The following is a 26,668-nucleotide window of genomic DNA, read 5'->3' on the forward strand; positions in this document are numbered from 1 at the left end:
GTTAAGGTTAGTACTGGGCGTTGCTCGTTAACAAACGAAATTACGTAACTTGAAATTTATTTGAAATGGTGCCATACAAATTATATGAAACAAACAAATTCTAATAATCTTAGCCTAAAACTTTGGGGTGCATGTTCTGATGAATTTCATTAATAAGCTTGTCTATGTTCTCATAAGAAGATCCACCAGGTGAAGCAGCTTCCTCCGCTTTTATCTTCCAATCCATGGCTTTAACCTTCATTTCCTTACCTTTCACTCCTTCTATCAACTCTTTCACAAGACTCTCCACTTCATCTCTTTTCACATTATTATCAATCTCCATACCTATACCCCAATGAATACATTTGTATCGACAGTTCATTTGCTGTTCAGCAAAGAAAGGCCAAGAGATCATAGGCACACCGCTACTGATGCTTTCAAGCGTCGAATTCCATCCACTATGCGTTAAGAAACCACCTATAGAAGGGTGATTCAGTACATGTTCTTGTGGACACCAACTCCTTAATAGACCTCGTTCTTCAGTATCTGTTAAGAACTCTGGTGGGAGAATTGCTGAATCACCTGAGACAAGATCAGGCCTAATGACCCATAGGAATGTCTGTTTGCTATTAGCAAGGCCCCAAGCAAATTCAATCATTTGTTGAGGCGTCATGACTGTAATGCTACCGAAATTGACGTATACAACCGAGTTTGGTTCCTTGGTATCGAGCCATTGGAGACACTCTGGTTCTTCCTTCCATAGATTAGACCCAATGGAATTCAATCCATTTCTTGCTCCTTGATTGACAAGCAAATTCAAAGAGCCAATAGTGTAAATTGGAGGTAATATAGATCTCATTGCATTCACAACTTCATGTTCCAAGGCGTCGAACGTATTTAGGATCACAGCCGTGGCTCTGGAAGCTCTGTCTACTTCTGTAAGTAAGAATTTTACCATCATATCATTTGAGTCGGTAGTTCGAATAAAACTTGGGAGATCTCTGAGTCGAATGAGATTCATTCCAGGTATCCAGTCAACAGGTGTCTCTAGATATCCATTTGTTAGATCGCTCCCATCTATTTACATATACACCAAAAAAGAAGCGAATCAGACATAACCATTTCGATTTAGAACAAACTCTTGGATACAATCATACAAGTTACTTTGTTGGTAAGTTTCATTACACTCATCGGTCATCAATGTGTTAGAGACATATCTTAGAAGTCAAATAAACAAGCAACTCAGCTCAGAATCGTTAAGAGAAAACAGGAGCAAGTATTTCGTACCTTTGAGTGGTGTAAGACCTCTTTGGACAAGCTGAGGAAATTGTAGATATCCCATGAAGCCACATGCACTGGTAGTCCAAAACAATACTTCTGGAATACCAAGTTCCTCAGCGACTTGGACAGTGAAACTCATGACGCCATCTGATACTATGCATGTTACTGGAGGTAAGTTAGAATTCTTGTTGAGTTCATTGATGAGATTTCTAAAGGGAACCACGCAGGTCGTGCTTGTGGACACACACAGAGATGGAATGTCTTGGGTGGTGTCGGCATCAGAAGGTGGAAGACCATCTGGGATTGTTTTGAACTGAAAATCAGGTAAGCCATTGAGAGAATCCGGACCTCGAGATTTGAGTAGACGTTTATGATTGTACTCACTGTTGACGAAGGTTATGTGGAAACCTTTGTGATAAAGAATCTTGGCTAATTTCATCATGGGATTTACATGGCCCTGGGCTGGGTATGGGATGCAAACCGCATGAGGTTTGTTGGCCAAGGAACCCATCTCTCTCTGTCTCTTAAGTGACTCGAAGGGATGAATACAGTGAAACTTGGGAATAGACACTCTGAAAGGAAAGAAATGTCCAGATTTTATAGGAGGACATTTTTAAAAAATTCACTTTACAGCTAAACTGAACAAACAAATTGGAGTAATTAAAAAACTTGTTATCCATCAACCATAACAACAACATAAGTTGTTCGAAAAACAACTAAAAAGGGTATCAAATTTTATATCTTTTGACAGTTTGGAGACCAAATTTTTTTTCTTGACAATTTGAAGACCAAACTGTTTGATTTTAGCAATTTAAGAACTTCTGTCAAATTTCTTTAACACGGTTTCTAATTTGTATTATTATTATTTTTCTTTCGAAAAGTAAAAAACATGCTGCCGTGGTAATTAGAGTTTCGATGAAAAAAAAACCCTTTTTCATAAAGAACATGAGTTCTATGAGCGAATGATTCACGAACCTCTGTCTATTTAACATGAAAGCAAGATCAAATAAACGTTGAAGGACGAAAAATGGAAGTTGGTTTTCAAGTAAAAGGATGTCATGCACTTTAGGGGTTAAGATCCAAATTGTGTTGAACATTGGCTCTTCCACTTCCTTCGATGTGAAAATGAACTCGAGTGAGGATTCCCTCAACTTGATCAGAAATTCGACAATGAAGCATCCATCAAGCAACATCATTTCCACAAATTCATTGCTATCAAGCTCTATAGTTTATGAATAGAAACTTCGTGCCATCTCTTCCCAGGACTTCATCTCCACCAAGCACTTTTCCAAGCAAAATTTTGGATTCGAAGAGAGGAGATCATGAAAATATCTCCATTTGTGTTTTTCCATTGCTGCTAACTTTGGGTTGCCACGATGTAGTGGACCTATAGACAGTACCTTTGGCTCATACGCATCTACATCGACTTGGCGAATGACATTAGGGACTCTATAAATGGAGGGAGGCACTCTATTCCAACTGTTCCAAGGAGCAGGATGAGATTGCTTTTCGAGTCTCTTTCTTATGGAGATCACCCATGATGCATCGAATGTTACTACACTTGCACTTCCTTCAACATTCATGGTCTAAGCCTGTTGTGAATATAACAATGCGAAAACAACGTTACCCACTACAATAGATCAATCCTACACAAGGATCGATCATTCTTACTAGACAAGACTTCAACATTCTCCAAAGTAATCCCAACACTTCTCAATATCAAATAAAAAGTATCTAAAGTAAAACAATTAATATAAAAGAAGAACAAACCACAAGACGAGATATATCGTGGTTCGGCAATTTGCCTACGTCCACACTGCGAGTTCCAAGCTTTACTAGATGTCCGGAGTAACAGATTACAAGTCTCTCAATTCACTCACAAAGAATGAACACTCAACTCACAAAGAATTGCTCACTTATAATCTCTCTCTTTCTTTGTTTTGGAAAAGTTAGGTTTCTACAGAAAAAACCTATATTTATCCTATTTCATAAAACTTCCGAAAAAAGGCAAATTCGTGCTGAAATACGGTGGAGCGCAGGTCGTACTCTCGACCAGGCAAAGTTGAGCGCGGGTCGCGCTGAAGAGCCTGTAAGTCACCAAATGCATGAGCGTGGGTCGCGCCCTTCACACCAGAATGAGAAAACATTTTTTTTCTCTACAATTCTCCACTTCGGTGAGGTTTTAACACATAAAACCGAGCCGAACACATCCATCCGTAAACTTCATGATCCATCCTTTAAAAGGGCCATGCCCACAAAGGGATCTATCAAGCATGTAGGATTTGGAGCAAGTCCAAACAGTGTTGGAATTTAACTCCGGTGACAACCTTAGTCAGCATATCAGCAATATTGTCATGGGTGTCTACTTTCTCAAGTGCTACATCACCATCCTCAACGACATCCCGTATAAAGTGATAACGGACATCAATATGCTTGGTCCAAGCATGATGAACTTGATTTTTCGCCAAATGAATAGCACTCTGACTATCACAATGCAAAACAACACTGTTCTGCTCAATACCCATATCATCTAGAAGACCTTGAAGCCATAATGCCTATTTCATTACCTTTGCCACTGCCATATACTCTGCCTCAGTAGTAGATAGAACAACTATAGCCTATAACATAGACCTCCAACTAACCGGTGCACCATGCATTATAAACACATAACCAGTAGTCGATCGTCGTCTATCTAGATCACCTGCATAATCTGAATCCACATATCCACTGACATAATAAGTGCCTCCACCATAAACTAATCCTACATCCAAGGTACCCTTCAAGTACCTTAATACCCATTTCACTGCCTCCCAATGCTGCTTCCCAAGATTAGCCATATACATAGTTACAACACTAACTGCCTGTGAAATGTCTGGGCGTGTGCACATCATAGCATACATCAAACTACCCACTGCATTAGCATAAGGAACATGTGTCATATGTTTTTGTTCCTCCATCAAACTAGGAGAGAACTTAGCTGAAAGCCTAAAATGCCCAGCCAAAGGCGTAGAAACCGACTTTGCATTCTTCATACCAAAACGCGAAAGTACTTTCTGAAGGTATTTCTTCTGAGATACAACTATCAAGTATTAAACACCTTTATCTTTGTCAATCTCCATGCTCAGTATCTTCTTGGCTCCACCTAAGTCTTTTATCTCAAACTCAGAGCTAAGTTGAGATTTCAACTTGTCTATCACCACCATGCTTTTGGAAGCAATAAACATGTCATCCACATAAAGCAGGAGATAGATGAAGTCATTACTACGAAGCCTACGAAAGTAAACACGACAATCATACTTACTTCGGGTGTACTCATGTTGCATCATGAACGTGTCAAAGCGCTTGTACCATTGCCTGGGCAATTGCTTTAACCCGTACAGTGACCGATTCAATTTGCATACATTATCTTCTTTCTCAGCAACGACAAACCCTTCAGGTTGTCTCATATAGATTTCTTCCTCAAAGTCCCCATGCAAGAAAGCAGTTTTCACATCAAGTTGCTCTAACTCCAAATTGAAGTGAGCAACTAAACTCAATAACACACGAATGGACGTATGTTTGACCACCGGGGAAAATACCTCATTGTAGTCGACTCCTTCCTTCTGTGAAAAACCCTTTGCTACCACTCTTGCCTTGTATCTAGTATTGTCGGACTCAGGAAGGACCTCTTTCTTTCTGAACACTCATTTACTGTCGATAGTCCTTTTGCCCTTTGGCAATAAAACTAGGTCCCATGTGTGATTTTTATCAAGAGATTCCATCTCTGCTTGCATAGCTACCAACCAATCTCTGTAATGAGCATCTCTAACAGCTTCCTTGAAGCTATCTCGCTCATCATCTTTGATATTCAGTGCATATGCAACTAAATCCACCTGACCATAGTGTTTCACCGACTTCTCGTGCCCATACTTGTGCACTTCTTTAACTTGTATTTTTGGCCTAGGTCAGCCACTACAAGTTGCGGATGCTCTTGCTCTTCTTCCTGTTGCTGTGTGGTTCCAGGATTTGGTACCTTATCATAATCTAACCAGTCATTTGCTGCATTAGACAACTCAAGCTTAGCAGCTTGAACTTCTATAGACTCACATACGCCCACTACTTCAGAACTCAAAAGATAACACGGAAGTCTCATCAAAGGTAACATCTCTGCTGACCAGGAACTTGTCGTCTTTTAGACACCACAATCTGTATCCCTTTACCCCATTTGTGAAGCCTAAGAATATGTCATTCTTAGCTCTAGGATCTAGTTTGCTTTCCCTTACATGGTAGTAAGCTGTGGATCCAAACACTCACAAAATACTATAATCAGCTGGGTTACCTGACCACACTTCATAAGGTATCGTGCAATATAGCCGGGTAATGCTTGGTGACCTATTATGCACGGGTAACACGCCATGGACCTTTGATCACCTGATACTCTTTGCCTAGACTGGCATTAGACAACAAACATCTCGCTCTTTCAAGCAAGGTTCTATTCATCCTCTCTGCCATTCCATTCTGCTGTGGCGTGCCCCTTACTGTCTAGTGTCTAGCAATTCTCTGTTGCGCACAAAACTCTTGGAAATGTCCATAGGTATACTCAATACCATTGTCAGATCGTAATGTCTTTACCTTCCTATCTGTGCGATTCTCAACCCTTGCCTTCGACTTCTTAAATGTCTCAAACACTTCATTTTTCGATTTCATCATATACACCCACACATAGCGAGTATGATCATCAATGAATGAGACATAATAGCGGTTACCTCCCTTTGAAGCCACCCTGGAGGGTCCCCAAACATCCGTATGCACATAGTCAAGGATGCTTGTTGTCGTGTGCTTGCTTAACTTGAACTTGACTCTGCTGCTTCCCATAGACGCAATGCTTACATAATCCCATACTTGGATTCTTCAAATTCTTCAAGAACCCTCGCTTGCACAACTCAGACAAACCCATTTCACTCATATGCCCTAAAAGCATATGTCATATCTTAGTGCACTCATAATCATTACTACATGCACCCACTGCTACATCGCCTATCACCATACTACCTATTAGAGTATACAAGGGTTCCATGTTTTTGACCCTTCATAACAACTAAAGAGCCATTAACAATATTTAGGACTCCACCTTCACCCACAAACTTGTAGCTTTTGGAATCAAAGGTACCAAGAGAAATAAGACTTTTCTTTAGCTCAGGAACATGTCTCACATTGGTTAAAGTCCTCACTACACCATCATACATCTTGACCCGTATAATTCCAATTCCTATCATCTTACAAGTAACGTCATTACCCATCAAAACGGAACCACCATCAATGCTCTCATAAGAAGTAAACCACTTTCTATTCGGACACATATGATAGGAATATCTGGAATCAAGAATCCACCTTTCGGTCATATAGTCTTGTGTAGACACACAGAGACTGAACTCATCCCCTTCAGAGCCTGAAGCATAACTTGCCTCAATTTTTGTCTTACCTTTCTTTTGACCATCTCTCTTGTTCTTTTTCTTTGGGTGAGGACAATTACTTGTGTAATGTCCATTTTCATTGCAATTGTAGCACTGTACATGTTTTAAAGGCTTCTTTGACTTGGACCTAGAATTCTCATTGCTTGTAGAATTCTGTTCATACGAATTTCCTCTTGCCACTAGCCCCTGTCCTACATCAATGTTATTCTCAACTCGTGTCTTCTTCATCAACTCATAAGAAAGAAGCATAGTTTGAACTTCGTCGAGATCTACATCTTCTCTGTTCATAAAGTTAGTCATTAGATGCTCATAGTTTTCTGGCAAAGAGAATATTAAACATGCCGCTTGATCCTCATCATCCATTTTCATGCCAACATTCAAATAATCCGCTAGGTGTCGACGGAACTCACTAACGTGCTCTTGCATCGTTGAACCATCCACCATCATGTACCGATAAAGACGCTTCTTAAGGTACATCTTGTTAGTCATGCTCTTGGTCATATACATAGACTCTAGCTTGAGCCAAATATCGGCAGCGGTATCTTCTCCCATCATACTATACATAACCTCATTAGCAAGACACAACCGGATTGATGAACAAGCTTGTAGATCGAACTCTTCCCAATCATCATCACTCATACTCGCCCTTAGATTTAATCCCCTTTAAAGCCTTATGCAAATCTTGTTGGATGAGGATGTCCCTTACTTGGATTCTCCAAATCCCAAAATTATTCTTCCCATTAAAATTTTCTACTTCAAACTTAGCATTTGACATCTTGGGAGCTATTTTTTCAAGTTACACACAATAAAAAAAAAAAAAAAAAAACTTTAACTAAGGAATTTAATAGAACACCTTGTCTACACAAATTCCTAAGTCGTAAACCTACGCTCCGATACCAATTTTTGTGAATATAACATTGCGAAAACAACGTTACCCACTACAATAGATCAATCCTACACAATGATCGATCCTTCTTACTATACTAGACAAGACTTCAACACCCTCCAAAGTAATCCCAACACTTTTCAATATCAAATAACAAGTATCTAAAGTAAAACAATTAATATAAAAGAAGAACAAACCACAAGACGAGATATATCGTGGTTCGGCAATTTGCCTACGTCCACACTGCGAGTTCCAAGTTTTACTAGATATCCGGAATAACAGATTACAAGTCTCTCAATTCACTCACAAAGAATGAACACTCAACTCACAAAGAATTACTCACTTATAATCTCTTTCTTTCTTTGTTTTGGAAAAGGTAGGCTTCTACAGAAAAAACCTGTATTTATCCTATTTCAGAAAACTTCCAAAAAAAGGCAAATTCATGTTGAAATCTGATTGGGAGCGGGTCGTCTTTGAAGAAGAGTCACCAATGCAAGTCACTTTGTCAAATGAATGGCTTGGTCGGTCGCCTTTCACACCAGAATGAGAAAACATCTTTTTTCAACCTATATTTATCCTATTTCAGAAAACTTTCGAAAAAAGGCAAATTCGTGCTGAAATACGGTGGAGCGCAGGTCGCGCCCTCGACCAAGCAAAGTTGAGCACGGGTCGTGCTGAAGAGCCTGTAAGTCACCAAATGCATGAGTGTAGGTCGCACCTTGTCCAGGTGTAAATGGAGCGCGGGTCGCGCCCTTCACACCAGAATGAGAAAACATTTTTTTTTCTCTACAATTGTTGTGAATATAACACTGCGGAAACAACGTTATCCACTACAATAGATCAATCCTACACAAGGATCGATCATTCTTACTAGACAAAACTTTAACACCCTCCAAAGTAATCCTAATACTTCTCAATATCAAATAACAAGTATCTAAAGTAAAACAATTAATATAAAAGAAGAACAAACTACAAGACGAGATATATCGTGGTTCGACAATTTGCCTACGTCCACACTGCGAGTTCTAAATTTTACTACATATCCGGAGTAACAGATTACAAGTCTCTAAATTCACTCACAAAGAATGAACACTCAACTTACAAAGAATTGCTAACTTATAATCTCTCTTTTTCTTTGTTTTGGAAAAGTTAGGTTTCTATAGAAAAAACCTATATTTATCCTATTTCAAAAAACTTCCGAAAAAGGCAAATTCGTGCTGAAATACGGTAGAGCGCGAGTCGCACCCTCGACCAGACAAAGTTGGAGCGCTGGTGCTGAAGAGCCTATAAGTCACCAAATGCATGAGCGCGGGTCGCGCCCTTCACACCAGAATGAGAAAACATCTTTTTTCTCTACAAAGCCGATCTCTCTTTTGATTGAAATTTTTGAAGCTCATACCCACGATTCCAATTGAAAAAGGGTTTTTTTTTCGATCACCGAAACTCTAATTTGGAGAAGACCTATTGTTATCACGTGAGAAGTGTGTGCGTGTGAGCCACGTACTTATTAAGTTGTACCACGTTAGCATGTTTTTTATTTTTCGAAAATAATAATAATAATATAAATTAGAAACAGTGTTGTTAGAGAAATTTGATAGAAGTTCTTAAATTGTAAAAATCAAACAGTTTGGAGCCCAAACTGTCAAAAAGTGTAAAGTTTGATAACTTTTTAGTCGTTTTTCGTAAGTTGTTTATAATTTTATATATATGGTGGTTTTTTTTAATGCTGTCACTCGTCAGGCAGATCAATTTATGGCTTGGTTTTTGAAGGGGGTGGTAACTTCCATAAAAACAATTCCATGTGAAATTGTGAATACGAGCATTTCATACTCTTCCTCAATACATGTTCCATTCAAGCTAGTCAACGTACTTATAGACACACTCCATGTTAGCATCTCGACTAAGTAAATTTGATAAAACTACTATTTGATGTCAGGAATTGTTTATTGAAGATATTACAGTTATCACTAGCTTCTTAACGTACTCCTCCACAGTCCACACAACAAAGTCTACAGCATACGAGATAGATATCTCAAGATCGCAATCACATGGAGATTATTCTATATTAACACTTCGAATAATTGCATTAGCCAACTTGTCTGTCACCATAACATTATTAGAAATATTTTATGCAAACATTAACTATTACAGTCACATATCAAATGCGATGGCGCTCACTTATTTCTAATCACCGTCACGCTGGATTTCATGGCAATGTCCACCTTCTTTCTCTTTATTACTCGCTCTTCGCTCTTAATCATGCACTATATCCCTGACTTTCCCTGTTTTTGAGGGAATTTGGATTCAGAGAAGCGAACAGAGCAAATGAATAATGATAGAAAAGTAACTAATTAATCATATCCTTGGATGCCTCTGATCTTTTGAACTACAATTAACCCTTGAAAAATTGAAGAAAACAAAGAAATTTTATAGTCTATGAAGGAACCTTCAATAACATTATCAAAGCATATCTTTGGCTACAAGGATTTCCTTGACAAGCTTGCCCATATTCACATAAGATGATCCACCTCGTGCAGTAGCTTCTTCAGCTTTCTTCTTCCACTGCATTGCTTTGACTTTGATCTCGATACCCTTCTCACCCTCCATCACCTCCTTCACTAGACATTCTACTTCATTTCTCCTCACATTACTATCAATCTCCACTCCTATGCGCCAATATATACACGAATACCGGCAATTCATTTGTTGTTCAGCCACAAATGGACAACAAATCATTGGCACACCACCACACACGCTTTCAATAGTTGAATTCCATCCATTATGAGTCAAGAAAACACCTATTGATGGGTGTTTGAGTACATGTTCTTGGGGGCACCACCTTGATATTAGACCCCTTTCTTTAGTCTCGGTTAGGAACTCAGGTGGAAGAATTGCAGGATCGCCTAAGACTAGATCGTGCCTAAAGATCCACAAAAATGTATGATTGCTATTAGCAAGACCCCATGCTAATTCAACCATTTGCTCCGATGTCATAACTACAATGCTTCCAAAATTTACATAAACAACTGATTTAGGTTTCTTTGAATCGAGCCATTCAAGACTCTCGGTCTCTTCTTTCCACAGATTACACCCAATAGACTTCAATAAGTTTTCTGAAACTTGATTCACAAGCAAAGGCAGAGGACCTATAGTGTAAACTGGAGGCAAATTAGATTTAATTGCACTCAAAACTTCAGTTTCCAACTCATCAAAAGTATTCAATAGGATAGCTGATGCTGTGGAAATTTTTTGTACTTCTCGTAATATGAAGTTGAACACGATGTCTTCCGGGTCAGTCGTTCTTATAAAAGTTGGAAGGTCTCTTACGCGAATATCTTGAATTCCAGGAATGAAATTGATGGGTGCATCGAGGTAACCATTTGTAAGATAGCTCTCATCTGTAGATACAAATGACACGGAATTCATATCAAACAAGTATCTTAATTCTGACGTGCTCTTTTTGTGAGCTTCTGTGTACACAGTTTTAACTAAACAGGTTCGTATTCAATCAGGGGCACTCACTCGGCACAGTAAATATGTCTAAACTACTGGGTCTATTATGGCTCTCAGATGTCATACAGTAAGTATATATAGCACACAGCCAAACACTCTAAAAGAATAACAGATCCAACGGTTTGAAAATTAATTATGTTATTCCATCAGGTGTAATTTTTAAAATTGTGCGTTTTACAACTTCAACGAATACAAGTAAACATGCTTTAGTTCAAACCTTTAAGAGGAGTAAGACCGATCTGAAGAAGATGTGGAAATTGTAGAAATCCCATGAGACCGCATGCACTGACGGTCCAAAATAAGATTCCTGGAATACCAAGTTCTTCGGCAGCTCTAAGTGAGAAAGTCATGACTCCGTCAGATATAATGCATGATACCGGAGGTAATCCGCAGGAAGACAAACTAGTGTCATTGATTCTGGTGATGAGGTCCCAAAAGGGTACCAAGCAATTCTTACTAATCGATTCACATAGAGCTGGGAAGGACTGAGCAGTGTCAGTATCAGACGGTGCAAGACCATCCGGGATAGTTTTGAACTGAAAGTCAGGTAATCCCTTGAGAGAGTCAGGACCTTGAGATTTGAGTAAGCGGTTATGCATATGCACAGTGTTAACAAACGTGATGTGAAAACCTCTGTCATGAAGAACCTTTGCTAATTTGAGCATGGGGTTGATGTGTCCTTGGGCTGGGTATGGTATGCAAACAGCATGAGGTTTCTTGGTTTCTGATATAGAAATCATCCCTTCCTCTTCAAATTCTGCTTAAATCTTGATCCCTTAAAGGGCCATATCAATGGCAATCTTGTTTGTGAAATCAACCGAACTCCTTGCATAATATTCTAATGGAATCATTATTTTTATTAGATGCTGACCAATCCAGTTGACAGCATTTGTCTTTTTCCTAATGAAATTATAGATGCCAAACAATAATTTGTCCTTTAATAGTAAAATTTAATATTAAATTATTCGTCTACATGAATAAATCCACCTGATGGTACTTCTAAATATCTTAAAATGGTCCCCTGTGCTGACGGTAAATTGTGAATTTAAAAAATTCACACTAATATCCTCCTCATAAACATGGACAATAAGAAGTGAGAACATCCCTCAAACTTCCTAAAATTCACAGATTCTTGCTTTACCAATTCTCAATCCTCTAGTTTTTTCAAACTTCGCTCCTTAAAACTAGTTAGTGTTATTCAAGCCACCACTCAACCCCACAAGCCACAACCAAAAAAACACAAACTAACAGAGCCCTCTGTCCTCCACAAAAATACTACTCCCAGGAGTTTATCTAGTCGGCCAGTTGTGGCATGTCTTTTTCGTGCGTGACCTTACCTAGTTCAGTTAAGGGTCAGTATTTAATGCAACATATTCGACAGAGGAAATGACACCTTTCCAACCAGTATATACATTTATACGTGCATGTTGGCTGACAGTGCAAAAAAACATTCATGGAACAATAAGAACATTAAATAGGCAAAGTGAGGGAGGGACAGAATAGAGAGAGTAGTGTACAATTATTTGTATTCAGGAACATGTGACTGAAAATAGTTCACACTGTCACTAAAACAACTGTGTGAGGCTTACCAAGAACAAACGATATTACAAGTACAACAACACTGTACAACACGAAGAAAAACAAGTAGTATGTCCTCCTTCACGCAATCCAGCATAATAAAACAAATGTGATGCAAACTAGTTTCAAAAAAATACAAGAACTATAAACTTGATGATCATGAATCAGATAAAATTATGTAATTTAACCAAAAAAAAAATATTTCCTAGACCTTAAATGGGATATCCATGAATATTATCAACAAAAACATTATAACCAAAAAGATAGAAAGGTAACTTTGCTTATGTAAACCAATAAAACAGAAAAGAAGAAGTAAGATTACCAAGGATCAGGTACCAAGAATGAGTAGCCAAAGTATACACATCTGACAGGATGGGGTGCATGTTTTACTCTGCAATAACAATCTTTGGAAGCAGCAATTCTAAGTCTTGCAACCTATACGAGCAAAATAAGACATACATGGATACATAAGCATGTAAAACATATCTATACTTCTAAATAAGGTAGGTATAGTTTCCTACCTCACATTACTCAAGTCCGGGTAAATTGCAATGGCGTCTTTGAAATCCTATTCAATCAAAAATTAATTTATGTCACCTCATAGTTGAAGCTTCAGATGTGCAAACTACCATTAGTTTCCTAAAAAAATCAGTTATATAAATCCAACACATCACCTGATTAGCTGTTGAAGATGTGTACGTTACCACACATGACATTCCAGCGCTTGTTGCAGCCTATGAAACAAAATAAGCATCGTAAAGTGTCATCAGGATCCATATAACTATGTTCAATGTGCTAACACTGGGACAACTAAGACTCGTCAATTTGCACCAACAGGAAAAGCAGCAGTTAGCATAAGTAAATTCCAAGTAGACACGAGAGATAAGTACATCATGGCCATGCTAGGTAAATTCCAAAAGATTGCTGACAAAATCTCAGTTGTTTTCAGTGCTTTCAGAGGGCATTTAAACATCAAGAAGACCCACTACTAAACTATGATGAAAGATTCAATCAATACTTAGAGACAGGTGATTGCAAAGTCTTCATGTTTTTGCTTCAGATCTTTCATAATTTTCTACCTGCGGCCTTTTCCCAAGACACGCCAATCTCCACAAGTAATAGAGTTTATTTAACAAGTAAAACAAAGAGAGCTAAATCCTTCTGAGCCTCTTCTAAAGAATACCAAGCAAATTAAAGCCTACCTCACTGCTTTACATGATTATAAATTAGGCTAAACAACATAGCTTCATATCACCACGGAAAAGAGATAAGATCTACCTGCTGCCCAATGATACTATCCTCCACCACCATACAATTTTTCGCTACCACGCCTAATGTCTGCATATTATTGCATTGTAAAAGTTATTGTCACAATACACATCAAGTAATAAACATAGTTGGAAACAAGTATACAGATGCAGATATGCTAAGAAACCTATTGGATTAATTACCTTGGCAGCTGTTAAATAAATTGAAGGATCAGGCTTCTTTTCCTTAACATCATCACCTGTAAAAAGAGATGAAAATTGCTCAACAATGTTACTGGCATCATCGTCACTCTTAGGTCCAATAAACATGCATAAAATTATTCTTAAGAGGCACTTCTGTGTTAGCAATTTTTCGATCACTAATCAGAGAACTAGAACAGAACGGCACTCATGGACTTGGTAATTCATTCAATAGATATTTTGGTTGTGGACCCTCATACCAAGCCCTCAAATTACCGCCTCTTCTAGTTCAAATCTCTCCTGGGAAAAAAATGCAAATTTGCAAGCAAGCAAGCACAACTTATAGCGTAAAAGTTTTCTGCAACATACATCTATAGCTCATAAATAAAATTCAATTCTTCTACCAGGCAGCATCCTGAGCACATTACAGAACACAGTATAAAATTCAGCGAAGAAAAAAACGTACCTGCAAGAAAGCAATCAAGACCTTGAAACCGCTCCTACAAAACACACCAAATAGCTGTGCATCAATAACTGAAGAAATAACCACGCAGTATTCTCCAACAAAGAATAAACTATGAGATAAAAAGAAACTTACAATTCCTATTAGACTTTCAAGACACAAAATAACTGAGCTTTTAGTTGCCGCAGAGCAAACAGCTAGTTTAATTCCCTGTAAGGAACAAACAATTACGCTAGGCCTAAGCCATGACAAAATAACAACAATTGATGTACCAAAACATATCAAAATTGTCAGTGAACATAACGTAAATTTTCTTACAGCAGTTTTCGCCTCATCCATCAATCTCAAAACCCCCGGTCTAGGTTCCACCTGATCATGAAAATTAACATTCATTACAAAAATTCACTATAAACAACCATACCAAAAGGATTTGATAATTGACTTAATCGCATTCTTACTTTTCCAGATTTGATAATTTCTTTATACCTTTCCGTCTTCCAATCCTACAAATAGACATTACACCATAATTAAAATCTCAAAAACGTAAATAGTAATGAAGAAGCTTACTTGAAGTGTGTCAATCAACATAGCTCTATCAGAATCAGTTTTTGGTGGAGAGTCAAAGATTGAAGAAGATGGCCATCCGTTTTCTTTAAAGTACCTAGTAACAAACGTACACTTATAACAATATGAAATGAAATGGAATACGTATATATAAGATAAAGAAAGAATACGAACCATCGCATTTTGGGTTTGCCACCACCAACTTGATTTTGAAGAACGTCGTAGAAGTCAGAAGTCCAGTTAAGTGGTTCTGGAGTTGTAGAAGAACAACGGACATTGAAATGAGTAAATGCATCGTTGTATGCTTGTCTGTGTAAGTGTTCTGACTCGAGTATCACTCCATCACAGTCAAATATAAGTGCATGAAGAGGAGAAGAAGAAGAAGAAGAAGCGGAGATAGAGACACGTGTTGGGAAGGACGTTGTTTTTCGACGTGTAGAGAAGAAATGGAGTTTGTTAGAGTGAGAAAGAGAGTGTAAAGAAGCTAAGGAGGAGGAGAGAGAGAAACTGGAATGGGAGAAACATTTGAGAGAATGGGAATTGGAATTGGAGTTTGAGGAGAGAATGGGTAGAAGGAGAAGTTGAGAGAGCAAAACAGTTGAAGAAGACGATGCCATTTTGTTATCAGTTTGTGTGGCTCGCAAAACTCGCGCTTTAATACACAACCAATTTTTTAATATGGCCCATGGCCACGAGGTTTGTAGGTCCAGTGACCAGACACCTTCCTCACTCTTTAATCTTTACTGGCATGGTGTATTCGTACCCCGCACACGTGTTGTTTTTTTCAATCTAAATAACATATTTGTCCGGGAGTGAGTGGAGCTGCGGGCGGGGGGAGAGAATTGGGTGATGCGGGAGAGAGAGATGCAACAAGTTGAAGGAAAAGGTATTGTGCAAAAAAAAAAAAAGAGAGAAAATTGAGACAAACAGCAAATGCAAAACCAAAGTTGGTTTTGTCTGCATACCCATTACCCCCCTTCTTCCAAGATTGTTCGCTCCCGCTCACTCAATTAATTCAAATTTATTTGAATTTTTTTTTATGTGGATTTGTGTAATTTAATTAACAGAACAAAGACAAAACCGTACATAAAAAAAAGTTGAAGAGCTACATATAAACAAATAATAAATCTGTGGTACTGTAGCTCACTCTTGCCATTTTTAAAGTAGTTTACAATTTATATACAAGGAATTAAATTTCAGTGACCACAGAAAACGAAAATATAGAAAATTTTGAAAATTTTCGCAAAGAATAAGAGAAAATATGCGAATACATCGTAGTAACTATTCTTTCAAATTTAAATGTCCATATGCCAAAAATAACCAAAATTAATAATCTTCTCAAATAGACATATATGGTATATCTCAGTAATCAAATGGGCTCCCATAAAAAAATAAAAAATTAAAATTAAAAGGGAAAAACAACAAGAATGGCAAGGTGAATACTAAATATTAAATGAGAAAGATTAGGTCTTTAATATTTAGTAACTAGTAAATACTTAATGCTAAATGTTAAATTAACAAAAATAATTTAACCACTATTTAAATTATTTATTACACTTGTTATCATTTGAAATTTTCTATTTTCATGAAAACTGCATATCTATTATAATAAAGCACAATGGCAAGACAAAGAGAGATCGGGATCACGTGGGGATCTGAGTTAGATTGGGGCAGATGTACGATCTAGAACATTTTGAAACTCCTATTCAATGCCATTTAAAAGTATTAATGACATTTATTAAGTGCTTTTAAGGATTGTATTAAAAAAAGTTAATCAATTACTAAAAAAATACAGTTGTATTAATAGTTATATTTAAATTTCTACACCATTTAAGAAATTTTGAAACGTCCATTTCCACCATAATACAATGGAATTTTTTGGGGTGGATGAATTGAATGGCTTTTGAAATCTAAAAGTTTTCTCTCAAACAATATATTTTGAACCCTTAATGCTTTCCATCTAATTACTATGGTCAGTTGGTGAGGTCAAGTTTAAAGCCCCAAAATTGTTCATCTCTCCCACTGCCTTCTCCAAAAATGGGTCGCCAAGATTGTATTAGGATTTAGGCCTAAGATATGATGGAGGATTCAAGTGAGATGAACAGCTTGGGCTTGGGCTTGGATAAGAGTAAAACATGTATTTTAGAAAAGAAACCCCGACGGCCAATTTTAAAGACCCACGAACTTCTTGGGCAATTAAACTCTCTTTGTCTAACTCCCCTCTAATCTCTATTCACTTCTTCTTTATTGACTTGAAAACCTAAAACGCCTCTAATGGAGTCTCTTAACTCTCCCACTATAAATATAAGCCTCTACACAATCACTCTCATGTTTAGTGAGATATTCCATCTGTTCTTGATTTCCAAAAGTTACTTGTCAGAAACCATCTCATGAAAGGTCTTCAAAAGGTAACAGTGCGAAAGTATTCCCTAAATTTAAGTAGTTCAATATTATGGGATTTGATATAATTATTGTGATTTTGTTTTATTTTAAGTCCAAATTCAAGAATTTCTTTGGTACATAGCTCTTTCTAAATTCTAATGAGTTTCAAGATAGTACATAACTATAAAATCTGAAAACTATTTTTCGATGTACGCGTTTCCATGATTGATCCTTTTTATATTTTTTGTTGTTCCAATTAAGTAGGAATTTCATTATTCCCTTTACCGAACAATTTCAGTTCTAATGGAGCAAAGGAGAGTTACATCAGGGAAGTCCTTGGATTATATTGTACTTCGAAGATTAAATCATTGTGGCAATTTGTCACCTCTGTCCATTGCTTTTGGTATGCGTAGTGATGTTCTGGAAGAAACATAAGCCTTTATGTTTGAACACGATTTTCTGGGGAACCTGGTGTACAGATAGATTTGGGTATTTTTGTTCCTACATTGCACATAACTTTTGGGCTAACATTTTAATATATTTTTTTTGGGTGCATATTGGTTGCGATTCATGTGATTTTTATTATTTTTGTGGTTTGTGGGCCGAATGCCGAATATTTTTTCTTCCACTCTGCCATAATTTGATGTAGCACTACGTGAGAAAGAAATATGCTAAGAGAAGTTACCTAAATAGCTAGATAGGGGAAAGATAAGAACGACAAGAAGTAAAAGAGACATAACTGTATGTTTAATTAGGAACAAAATTGGTAGAAAAAACACAAGAAATCAGTGGCCTTTTACTGAGGTTTGGTTGGAACTAGAAACTTAAGGAAAGAAAGAGTAAGGTAGAGAGAAATGAGAGATGGGCTAATTAGTTTGTGTTGAATACTAGCACTTGTGCTTTCTCTCTTCTTGATTTGCGATCATTGTGGGTTAGCACTATGGTGTCTTTGAGTCCTTCCTTTGCTTTGATTAGTATCAATTTGATGAAATTGATCTTCAATTATTTATACAGACTTTGTGCAATCTGGACTATGATTCATCCTTTTATTACATGTCTTTCTAAAATGTTACATAGGGACAATTTTTCAAGCAACGACTCCGATGAAATATGCATCAATTTAGTTGCCTAACTAACTACTCTAACCCATTCTCTCTTTTTTTGATATAAAAGTGTGTACTTTACCAATTGTATTTTTTCCATTTTTTTTGTCGTATTATGCTATTTATTTTAGTACAAGTGCTACATTGTGTAGATACTATTGATAAGCTTAAGAGGTCATCCATTGTTGGTCAACTTATACTCTAGCAAAACCATGCATTTGTGGACTGGATCTTAACACGTTAGGATTGAGTACAGTCAACATGTGTAGAAGGTGGACCACCTGAGGTCACACTAGAAACTTCCATGGATCCATTCACTATCGAGTTGTACTACAAACATGCTCCAAGAACTTGTAGAAACTTTATTGAGCTATCTCAAAGAGGTTATTATGACAATGTCAAATTCCACCGCATTATTGAGGATTTTGTTGTGCAAGGTGGAGATCCTACTGGTATAGGTCGTGGTGGCGAATCAATATATGGTTCGAAATTTGAAGATGAGATAAAACCCAAGTTGAAACATACTGGTGCTGGTATTCTCTCCATGGCAAATAATTATATCCACCCAGGTTTGATATTAAATAGAGTTTTTGTTGTATTGTTTTGCCATATCAATTTTGAATATGTAGTTTGTGATTTTGTTCCTATCGTTTGTCGAGGTATCTTGCTTACATCACATGAAATTTTATTAGATCGTGTATGTTTGAATTTATCTATTAAGAATATCTTTATCATCATTGTTCAGATAGTGATAATGACGACTTATTTTACATCACTATCCATAAGCAATTATTTGATCTAGCTAAAAAAATTAGTACATGCTAATTTTCAGAGTAGTTATGAATGTTGATGGTGTAGGTGACTGAGTAGAAGACAATATGAATTGGGAATGAGTTTATAGTGTTAGCTTGAAAAGTACCATTATCAAGGATAATAAATTCAAAACACATGTTACAAGCCCTTGCATAGTTACTAAACCACTAATTTTCTGTTTCTTTTATTTTTTCTTTCTGAAAGGACTAAGCTCGGTAGATTTTTAATGTTTCGTTGGCATGAATTGGACTATATACTTTCGTTTCTTACTGTACTTTATTTGAGTTGAAGCACGTCTTATCCCACTTCATCAGTTCTCATGGATCTCAGATTTCTTTGGGGTGAAGTGTTATACTTGCTCGTTTTAAGTTACAGTTTCTTAATTATGTTTTTCTTTTTCTTTTTATTTTTGTAGTATTTTTCTAAACTTTGGTTTTTTCTAAACAAGGTATACTACTCATGAAAAAATTACATACTATATAGCCTTTACTTTACCAAAAGATTTGGAAGAAAAAGCAAAAGTGAAAGATGACATTAATTTTAGATGTTCCTCCTTAATTTATTGCTTTGACTTCATATATTTAGGAAAGAGCCGTGAAAGAACACAAAACACAAGAAGTTGGTTGAGTGAGCCTTAAAACGAGACAAGAAGCATTGTAAGAAAACATAGGCTTCTAGGTTTTATTTTATTCCATATAAATGGTATGGGCATCCTATTTCTAATTTTAATTGTTCCAATCACACGTACACTCAAAGTCTTGCAACCGGCAGTTGTTTGATCCTTACATAGACTTTGTTATGTTTCATATTTATTTTTCTTTTCCAGTATGCTTAAGACTATACTTTCCATGGTTTGTCGTGTTGTTTCTACATGGGTCAGATTTTCTTAATTATATCTATTTGCAAAATAGTATGGTTTGAACTAAAAGAACTATGCCCTTTGGGTTGCCATAGTATATAGTGGTCATGTTTGCATCTTGAATTGTGTATTCATGAGAGGCAAGTTGGTAGTTGAAAAGGTTGGCAAACATACAAGCGATACTACCTAAGCAGAGGCGGGCAACACAAAGCATGGGGTGGTAACCTTAAAACAATAATAGCTTAAGCGGGGTGAGCAGGAAGATAATAGGAGAGGATTGTTGTTGTACAAGGGATACTCGATCTCATCTCCTAATAATTGTAGTGGGCATTGTTTCATGTTTAAACCGGGTTGGTCTCCTCAGAGGCAAATTGTTATCAAAAAAAACACAATTTGGGAGCCTAGAGCTCCTCGGTATTCCCTTTCACCTGATAATATTGGATAGAAATACTCATGTTCCTTATCTCAATATGTTATTTTCTAATATACATATAGCTTAGTGGGGGTTAAGGCATTTGGGTGTCATTTATATTAGTTTGTTTTATGTGGTTCATATATGGTTGAAGAATGAATTTGTTTATTCATAATATGACCAATTTTGTACTTCGTGTGTTTGTGGTTTAGCATTTTTTTGTGTGTGGATGTTCATTCTAAACTTTTGTTGAATCTTATACTTTCAGGTCCACATCTTTAAGAATAATAGTTTATGTATGTGCTTAAGATTACAATCGCGAAGTGTTCATGCATTGAGTGCTGACATACCGTGTTTGGTCGAGGTTAGCACCAACCTATTATTGATGAATAGGTTATGATCCTAAATTAATTGCAAATGTTTTGACTTTGTTTTTATATCTCATGTATCCAAGAAAATGGTAGGAAGTACTTTTGTTTTCTTTGTTAGCACGCGTTTTCAATTTTAATTGCATTGAGGGTCATCATATAAGCATAATGGTTTGCCCCGATTTAGTTAGAATTTGTTAAGTGGAAGAAGTAGTGGCTAGCATGGTAGGTGTTAATGATTCTTGCTAGGTTTTTGAGTAGTAGAATATTATATGGACCGAAGTATATAAGAAGCTAGCAATGGCAACATGTCTATAAAACCAATTTTTGGTTCTGGAATGATTTGTGTGTATTCATTGTAGTCACTCTTCACCATTTGAAGTCAGACTTTTTATTTTCCTTTTTTTTTATAGGTATGTTTGTGACTTCCACAATAGTGGTTTCCAAGATAAGGGTAATTTTCTTTTCTTTATAGATTTTGAAATGGAATGAATGTGTTTTTTTTATCGTATATGCTAACTAATTTGTTGAAAGGATTTCATTTTTGTGTTGTTGTCGTTACTCATCCTCCATTGTTGGATTAAATGGTTTCATGAGTGGTGTCATGTAGAACCAAAATTTTCAGAAGGTAGCATAAATAGGTTTTCACAATCCCCATACCTAATTTGGGACTAAAGGTACACATTTGCATCTCTTTTTCACAATACAATAAGAATCCCTAGGACTTTTCTCAAGAAAGCTGGGAAAAAAATCTATGAATTATAGAATTCTTATGGTATTTGAAATTGATACAATTTTCGAATCAACTGGGAACAAAAAACAGTTATTGTAGTGCAAACTTTTGAGATTTGACTAAGTTAATGGCTAGGAACAAAGACAACACTATTGTTGATGGCTAGATCTGTTTTTATAAGTACTTTCAAATAGTGGAAATTTCACTAAGCTGAGTCGACTTGATCGAGCTTAAAGTCAAGCGATGTTAAATTGCTTTTTTTTTTCCCGATAATCCTAGATGAGAAATTTAGCCTCCTAAAGTCTAACATTATTCTTTTCCACAGGACTGCAACACCTAGCTAATGCATATATTGGAATGGGTATTCACCCTGTTACATCAAACACACGTCTCAGTCAAGAATGCCAAGAGAAATTAGTATAAGGTGTTTGCATTGAATTGACAACAAGGTACCACCAACCTTATAGTCCATCGAATACAAGTGGATTGTGGAAATTGAGTGGGTTTAACTTAATGCACATTTGGTTAATATTGTATTGTTGTGTATTTTATTTCATCAAAGTTTTTTACTTTTATCTGTACAAATAGTAGACAGTACACATCTTTAATGAAGTTTATTGAAGGTGATATTTGGTGGGAGTCATAGTTGTACAAGCTGCATTGCTTGCAAATTGTAAGCATTAAGTAGCTCCTTAACCATATATTGTGTCTTTGTATGCAATATATTTAATTAAAGAGGTCTATTTTGCAAAATACATATACCATTGTCAAGTTTCTAGACATATTCCATGATTTAAAAAACTATACCAATAAGCATGGCCACTAGAGATGTAGATCAATTGGATATAATAACATCATTAACAATTAGCTATATTTTTTTTATTAAAAAAAATCCTACTAAAGTATCTAAATAAAAATATGTACTGTGTTAACCATAAGAGCTCATATTAATATAATTAAAAATTATTCAATTAAGTCAAAAACTGCAACTACACATGTTAAAGTTGACATGTCTTATAGGAATATATGTTTTTTTTTGTGAACATTAAACAAATTATATTGAGTAATTATATATATTAACTTTGTTTTTTTAAGAAACCTAAAGACAACCGTGCCGAAGGCACGGATTATACCTAGTCAATCTAACAAAACAAAGTTGTTTCCTGACTCGCGGCTGGGATTTGTTTTGAAGGGGTATAAATCTACGGTTGGGACGAGTGCCACGATGACAGCTGAGTTGGATTAGATATTAATTAGATAATTAATTGGGAAATTAAACTAAAAAACCCTTCGTTTCTTCAAACTTACACCAGTTTTCTTTCGATTAGAAATTAGATGGGGTATTAATTCGTGAAAAAGGAAACCTTTCGTTCTCTCTCCCCACCGATCAGTTCTCAGGCAATATGTTACTTCTTCTTCTTCCTCGAAATGTGTTTTATTATTATTATTAAAACTACGAAAATAGGGTTAGGAGACTACCGTTTAGCTTAATTCTCCCAGTGTTGGACTTCACATTCTCAACAACGAAAAAGAAAGAAATTAGCGTGAAAATTTATGATCTATCTGGTACGTGTGTTTTTTTCTTCTTTTTATGGGTAAAACTTTGATTCTCGAAAATCATATCTCTCTCTTTAAAGTACCCAACATTTGTGTGTTGATGCTTGGTAGTTCATATGAATAATGACCATTTCGATCAATTGATGAGGATTTCCAGCTTCAGTTTGTTTCTTCCTTCATTCTTATTGTTCTCTAATCACATTTTGGTTACTTTCACTTCATTCTTATTTTGTAACTACTCGATGTTGAAGCACAATTGTTGACTGATGTTAAATTGTGCACATTTGCCTGGGATTTTCTCCTGCGGTGGATAAATCAAGGGTCACAATGTGCGCTCACGCCTCGAATGCAGTGTAAGAAAGATTAAAATTAGAGAAATAAATTTGACTGCTTAGAATTACGTTCATTAAGGTCAAGCCGATTATCTCTCTGAGTTCAGTGGAATAACATTTTTGTAGAAACTCAACAACTTCTTCTTTTTTCTTACCTATTTTGTTGATGAATAGAAATTTCTTGGAGAAGTTGGAACAAAACACACTCATTGCTCGGTACTCTCGCTATTCTCATGCAAAAGTCATTGTTACAATTGTTATTGATATGGAGATACCTATTGCAGACACACCATTTCAGCTGCTTATGCAAGCTTCCTAGACCAACAATTAGGATCTCTTTCTCCGGGGAAGTTGGCAGATTTCGTTGTGTTGTCTGTGGACACTTGGGCCAAGCCTGAAGTAGAAGCAACGTATGCAAGTGGTATACAAGCCTACACTATCCCTGAAATTTCAGAACAGAGGAACTTAAATCTTGAGGGCGAGATTCTACGGCAACATCAACACAAGGAATTATAGGTATATCTCCACATAGTCATGTGATGCATTTTAAACAAGTCTGTATAATCATCTGTACATAGTTTACGAAAAAAGGTTGTGTTTGTTCAAGTCAAAGCGTAGGATGTTTGTAAGATCCAGGCAATAATCTATGTATGGTTGTAGTATTCATAAGTTGTTTGATGTTTTTGATATGGTTTTTTGTCGCCATTTCTTGCATTCTGTTTTGCAAAACACATAAAGAATTAATTTGTAACCTGCTCACACATGAAGCAAACATTTAATGTAGGAGTGATTATGTTACACTATGTCCACACTGTTTTCTCATCCATTGAATGTTGTTTAAAAACATTAACGTCAAACATAAAAAGTCATTGGTATGGACTAGAGTATGGATGCCTACTTTCATTTGTCTGTTTTGTTTTTTTACATTTTCAGGAGAAAAAAGAGGCAAAATAGTCTTCAATCTTATATCGTAGGCAAAGTTCTTGCTATGAAGAAAAAGAAAAAGGTTTGTTCATGCTTCCTATTCACTGTTTACAATCTCATCTTAAATTTCAAATATGGGTTAATTGAGAACACTTCCTTTGTTCATGTTTATAATCTCATTGAGAACACTTCCTAGGTAATGTGTAATCCATATCAAATGGGCTGCGGAATTAAGGATTTATCAAGGAATCAACAAATGGGCATTACCCATTTCAAATGGGCTACAAAATTTCTAATAAATGGTATGGATTTTTGAGGCTCTGCTTTGTGGTATCCTGCTTTGTGGTATTTTCTCATTGAATTTCAGTTCTATTTCAATGTTCTTGGGGTTGAATATTTGAATTCATTGTAGGTAATTGATTTTATTGTGTGCTCTGCCCTGACCACAATTTGGTTTTTGTTTGGTTTAATTGTGAGGGCTCATACTCATCTATTGCAATAGCGTCTATTAAATTAAATGCAAAAAAATGGAATCTTGGACTAATTGCAATAGCTTCTGTTTTTGTGCAATTGATATACTTTGATTTTTACTTCTTTCATATTTGTCATCCTTCGTGAATGGTTCTCATTGGCCCTTTTGTGACAGGTTCTTCTTTCCTAGATGGATTCAATTGGAAAAGGCAATGAGATGACATGATTATGCGAACAGATTGATTTTATGGTGTGCTCTGCCCTGACCACAGTTTGGTTTTTCTTTAGTTGAATTGTGAGGGCTCATACTCATCTATTGCAATAGCGTCTATTAAATTAAATGCGAACAAAATTGAATCTTGGACTAATTGCAATAGCTTCCATTTTTGCGCAATTGATATATTTTGATTTACACTTCTTTCATATTTGTCATCCTTTGTGAATGGTTTTTATTGGCTCTTTTGTGACATGTTCTTCTTTCCTAGATGGATTCAATTGGAAAAGGCAATGAGATGACATGATTACGCGAACATGATGATATGACAGGTCGAATCTTCAACCATATGTTCATTCTAATATTCCAATTAGATAATATGCGTATTTTTTCTTTAATATTGGCGTTATTTCCTTAATACTGCTTCTCATGTGTTGTATATTCTGTTTTGGCCGGAAACTCCTCTACATCTATGTGGAATTTTTGGTGATTAGTGATTTTCCGTATGTGTGGATTTGTAGTAATGTGTTTACACTAGTTAGAAGCCTAGAAAGTACAATGGAATAGTGAGAACCTAATTATGTGGACACCAGCCAATACGTTGGCGGCACCATAAAAAAACTTAATGTCACCACCAGTACATGAAACAAGCACCTAGGTTATAATTGGTGTTCCGTCTTATTTATTTGGTGGCCTCAATATGAAATGGCATCGATAACTACTATACTTGGTGGGTTTACTTCAAAAGATTTCTCATAAAGAAAAATGACTATATGGCTCATGGTTTTATTTATTTATGGAAATATATTTTGGTGCTTTTTTAGGGAATGAAATAAAAAATGTAGATGGACAATTATTTTCATGTAAACACATACTCAAGGCATTTAAGTTGATAGCTAATATTGGATTTGCACACCTTCCTCATGCTCCATTTTCATAGTTTGTTTAGGGTACTTAAACATGCATCCTTGCTTTGTTCTTTTCAGGTCAGGAGTGACTAGGGGTTTCAAAGTCACTTTTATGACAAAAAGTCTGCGTAATCTAACATTTGGATCTCTGCTTTTATATACAGTTAGTCAATGAAAAAGATCATGCCAATCCTCCACCTCATATTTCTTTGTTTAAGTTTTGGTCTTTTTTCATGTATTCAAAACAGAAATAGAAAAATTATTGACATAAACAAAATTCAGTTTCTTGGAAGTTTTAAATATGATTAGTTTTTTGGAATTATATTTACATTTCCCCATTATATGCATAAAGACATTTGATAAGAGTTTTTTTTTTTTTTTTTTTTTTTTTTTTTTTTTCGATAATAAACATTTGATAAGAGCTTAT

At 36.1% G+C, this 26,668-nt stretch overlaps 2 protein-coding genes and 3 long non-coding RNA genes across 11 annotated transcripts; 3 read left to right on the top strand and 2 right to left on the bottom strand.

Annotated features, from left to right (window-relative positions):
- Positions 1–27: 27 nt before the first annotated feature.
- On the bottom strand, positions 28–13,127 carry LOC147501864 (7-deoxyloganetin glucosyltransferase-like). 2 transcript variants are annotated; one of them, XM_086606883.1, is made up of 2 exons: positions 13,013–13,127; positions 28–1,056 (listed from the first exon to the last, which is right to left on the bottom strand). In XM_086606883.1, the coding sequence occupies exons 1-2, from the start codon at positions 13,071–13,073 to the stop codon at positions 110–112; spliced, it is 1,008 nt and encodes a 335-aa protein (XP_086463009.1). In that variant the 5' UTR covers positions 13,074–13,127; the 3' UTR covers positions 28–109. The 2 variants fall into 2 exon arrangements, with proteins under 2 accessions (XP_086463009.1, XP_086463008.1); XM_086606882.1 differs by lacking the exon at positions 13,013–13,127 and adding an exon at positions 1,267–1,771.
- On the bottom strand, positions 9,626–15,819 carry LOC147501865 (haloacid dehalogenase-like hydrolase domain-containing protein At4g39970). 6 transcript variants are annotated; one of them, XM_086606878.1, is made up of 12 exons: positions 15,340–15,818; positions 15,169–15,262; positions 15,060–15,104; positions 14,920–14,970; positions 14,737–14,811; positions 14,605–14,638; positions 14,142–14,197; positions 13,969–14,028; positions 13,365–13,424; positions 13,212–13,258; positions 13,013–13,125; positions 9,626–9,881 (listed from the first exon to the last, which is right to left on the bottom strand). In XM_086606878.1, the coding sequence occupies exons 1-11, from the start codon at positions 15,780–15,782 to the stop codon at positions 13,077–13,079; spliced, it is 1,014 nt and encodes a 337-aa protein (XP_086463004.1). In that variant the 5' UTR covers positions 15,783–15,818; the 3' UTR covers positions 9,626–9,881; positions 13,013–13,076. The 6 variants fall into 6 exon arrangements, with proteins under 6 accessions (XP_086463004.1, XP_086463003.1, XP_086463002.1 ...); XM_086606879.1 differs by lacking the exon at positions 9,626–9,881 and adding an exon at positions 10,866–10,997; XM_086606881.1 differs by lacking the exon at positions 9,626–9,881 and adding an exon at positions 12,042–12,449 and having other exon boundaries at positions 15,340–15,819.
- Positions 15,820–18,016: 2,197 nt separating this feature from the next.
- LOC147501866 (uncharacterized) lies at positions 18,017–22,880 on the top strand. Its single transcript, XR_015219880.1, has 3 exons — positions 18,017–19,219; positions 21,003–21,098; positions 22,161–22,880. It is a non-coding gene; the product is annotated as an uncharacterized LOC147501866 (long non-coding RNA).
- A 715-nt stretch (positions 22,881–23,595) lies between these two features.
- On the top strand, positions 23,596–24,372 carry LOC147501867 (uncharacterized). The gene is made up of 3 exons (XR_015219881.1): positions 23,596–23,745; positions 23,899–23,940; positions 24,009–24,372. It is a non-coding gene; the product is annotated as an uncharacterized LOC147501867 (long non-coding RNA).
- Positions 24,373–24,886: 514 nt separating this feature from the next.
- Positions 24,887–25,408, top strand: LOC147501868 (uncharacterized). The gene is made up of 3 exons (XR_015193213.1): positions 24,887–24,950; positions 25,061–25,120; positions 25,295–25,408. It is a non-coding gene; the product is annotated as an uncharacterized LOC147501868 (long non-coding RNA).
- Positions 25,409–26,668: the final 1,260 nt, after the last annotated feature.

The sequence above is a fragment of the Coptis chinensis genome, chromosome 4, assembly GCF_015680905.1.
Source record: "Coptis chinensis isolate HL-2020 chromosome 4, ASM1568090v1, whole genome shotgun sequence".
In the NCBI taxonomy this organism is placed as follows: Eukaryota; Viridiplantae; Streptophyta; class Magnoliopsida; order Ranunculales; family Ranunculaceae; genus Coptis; species Coptis chinensis.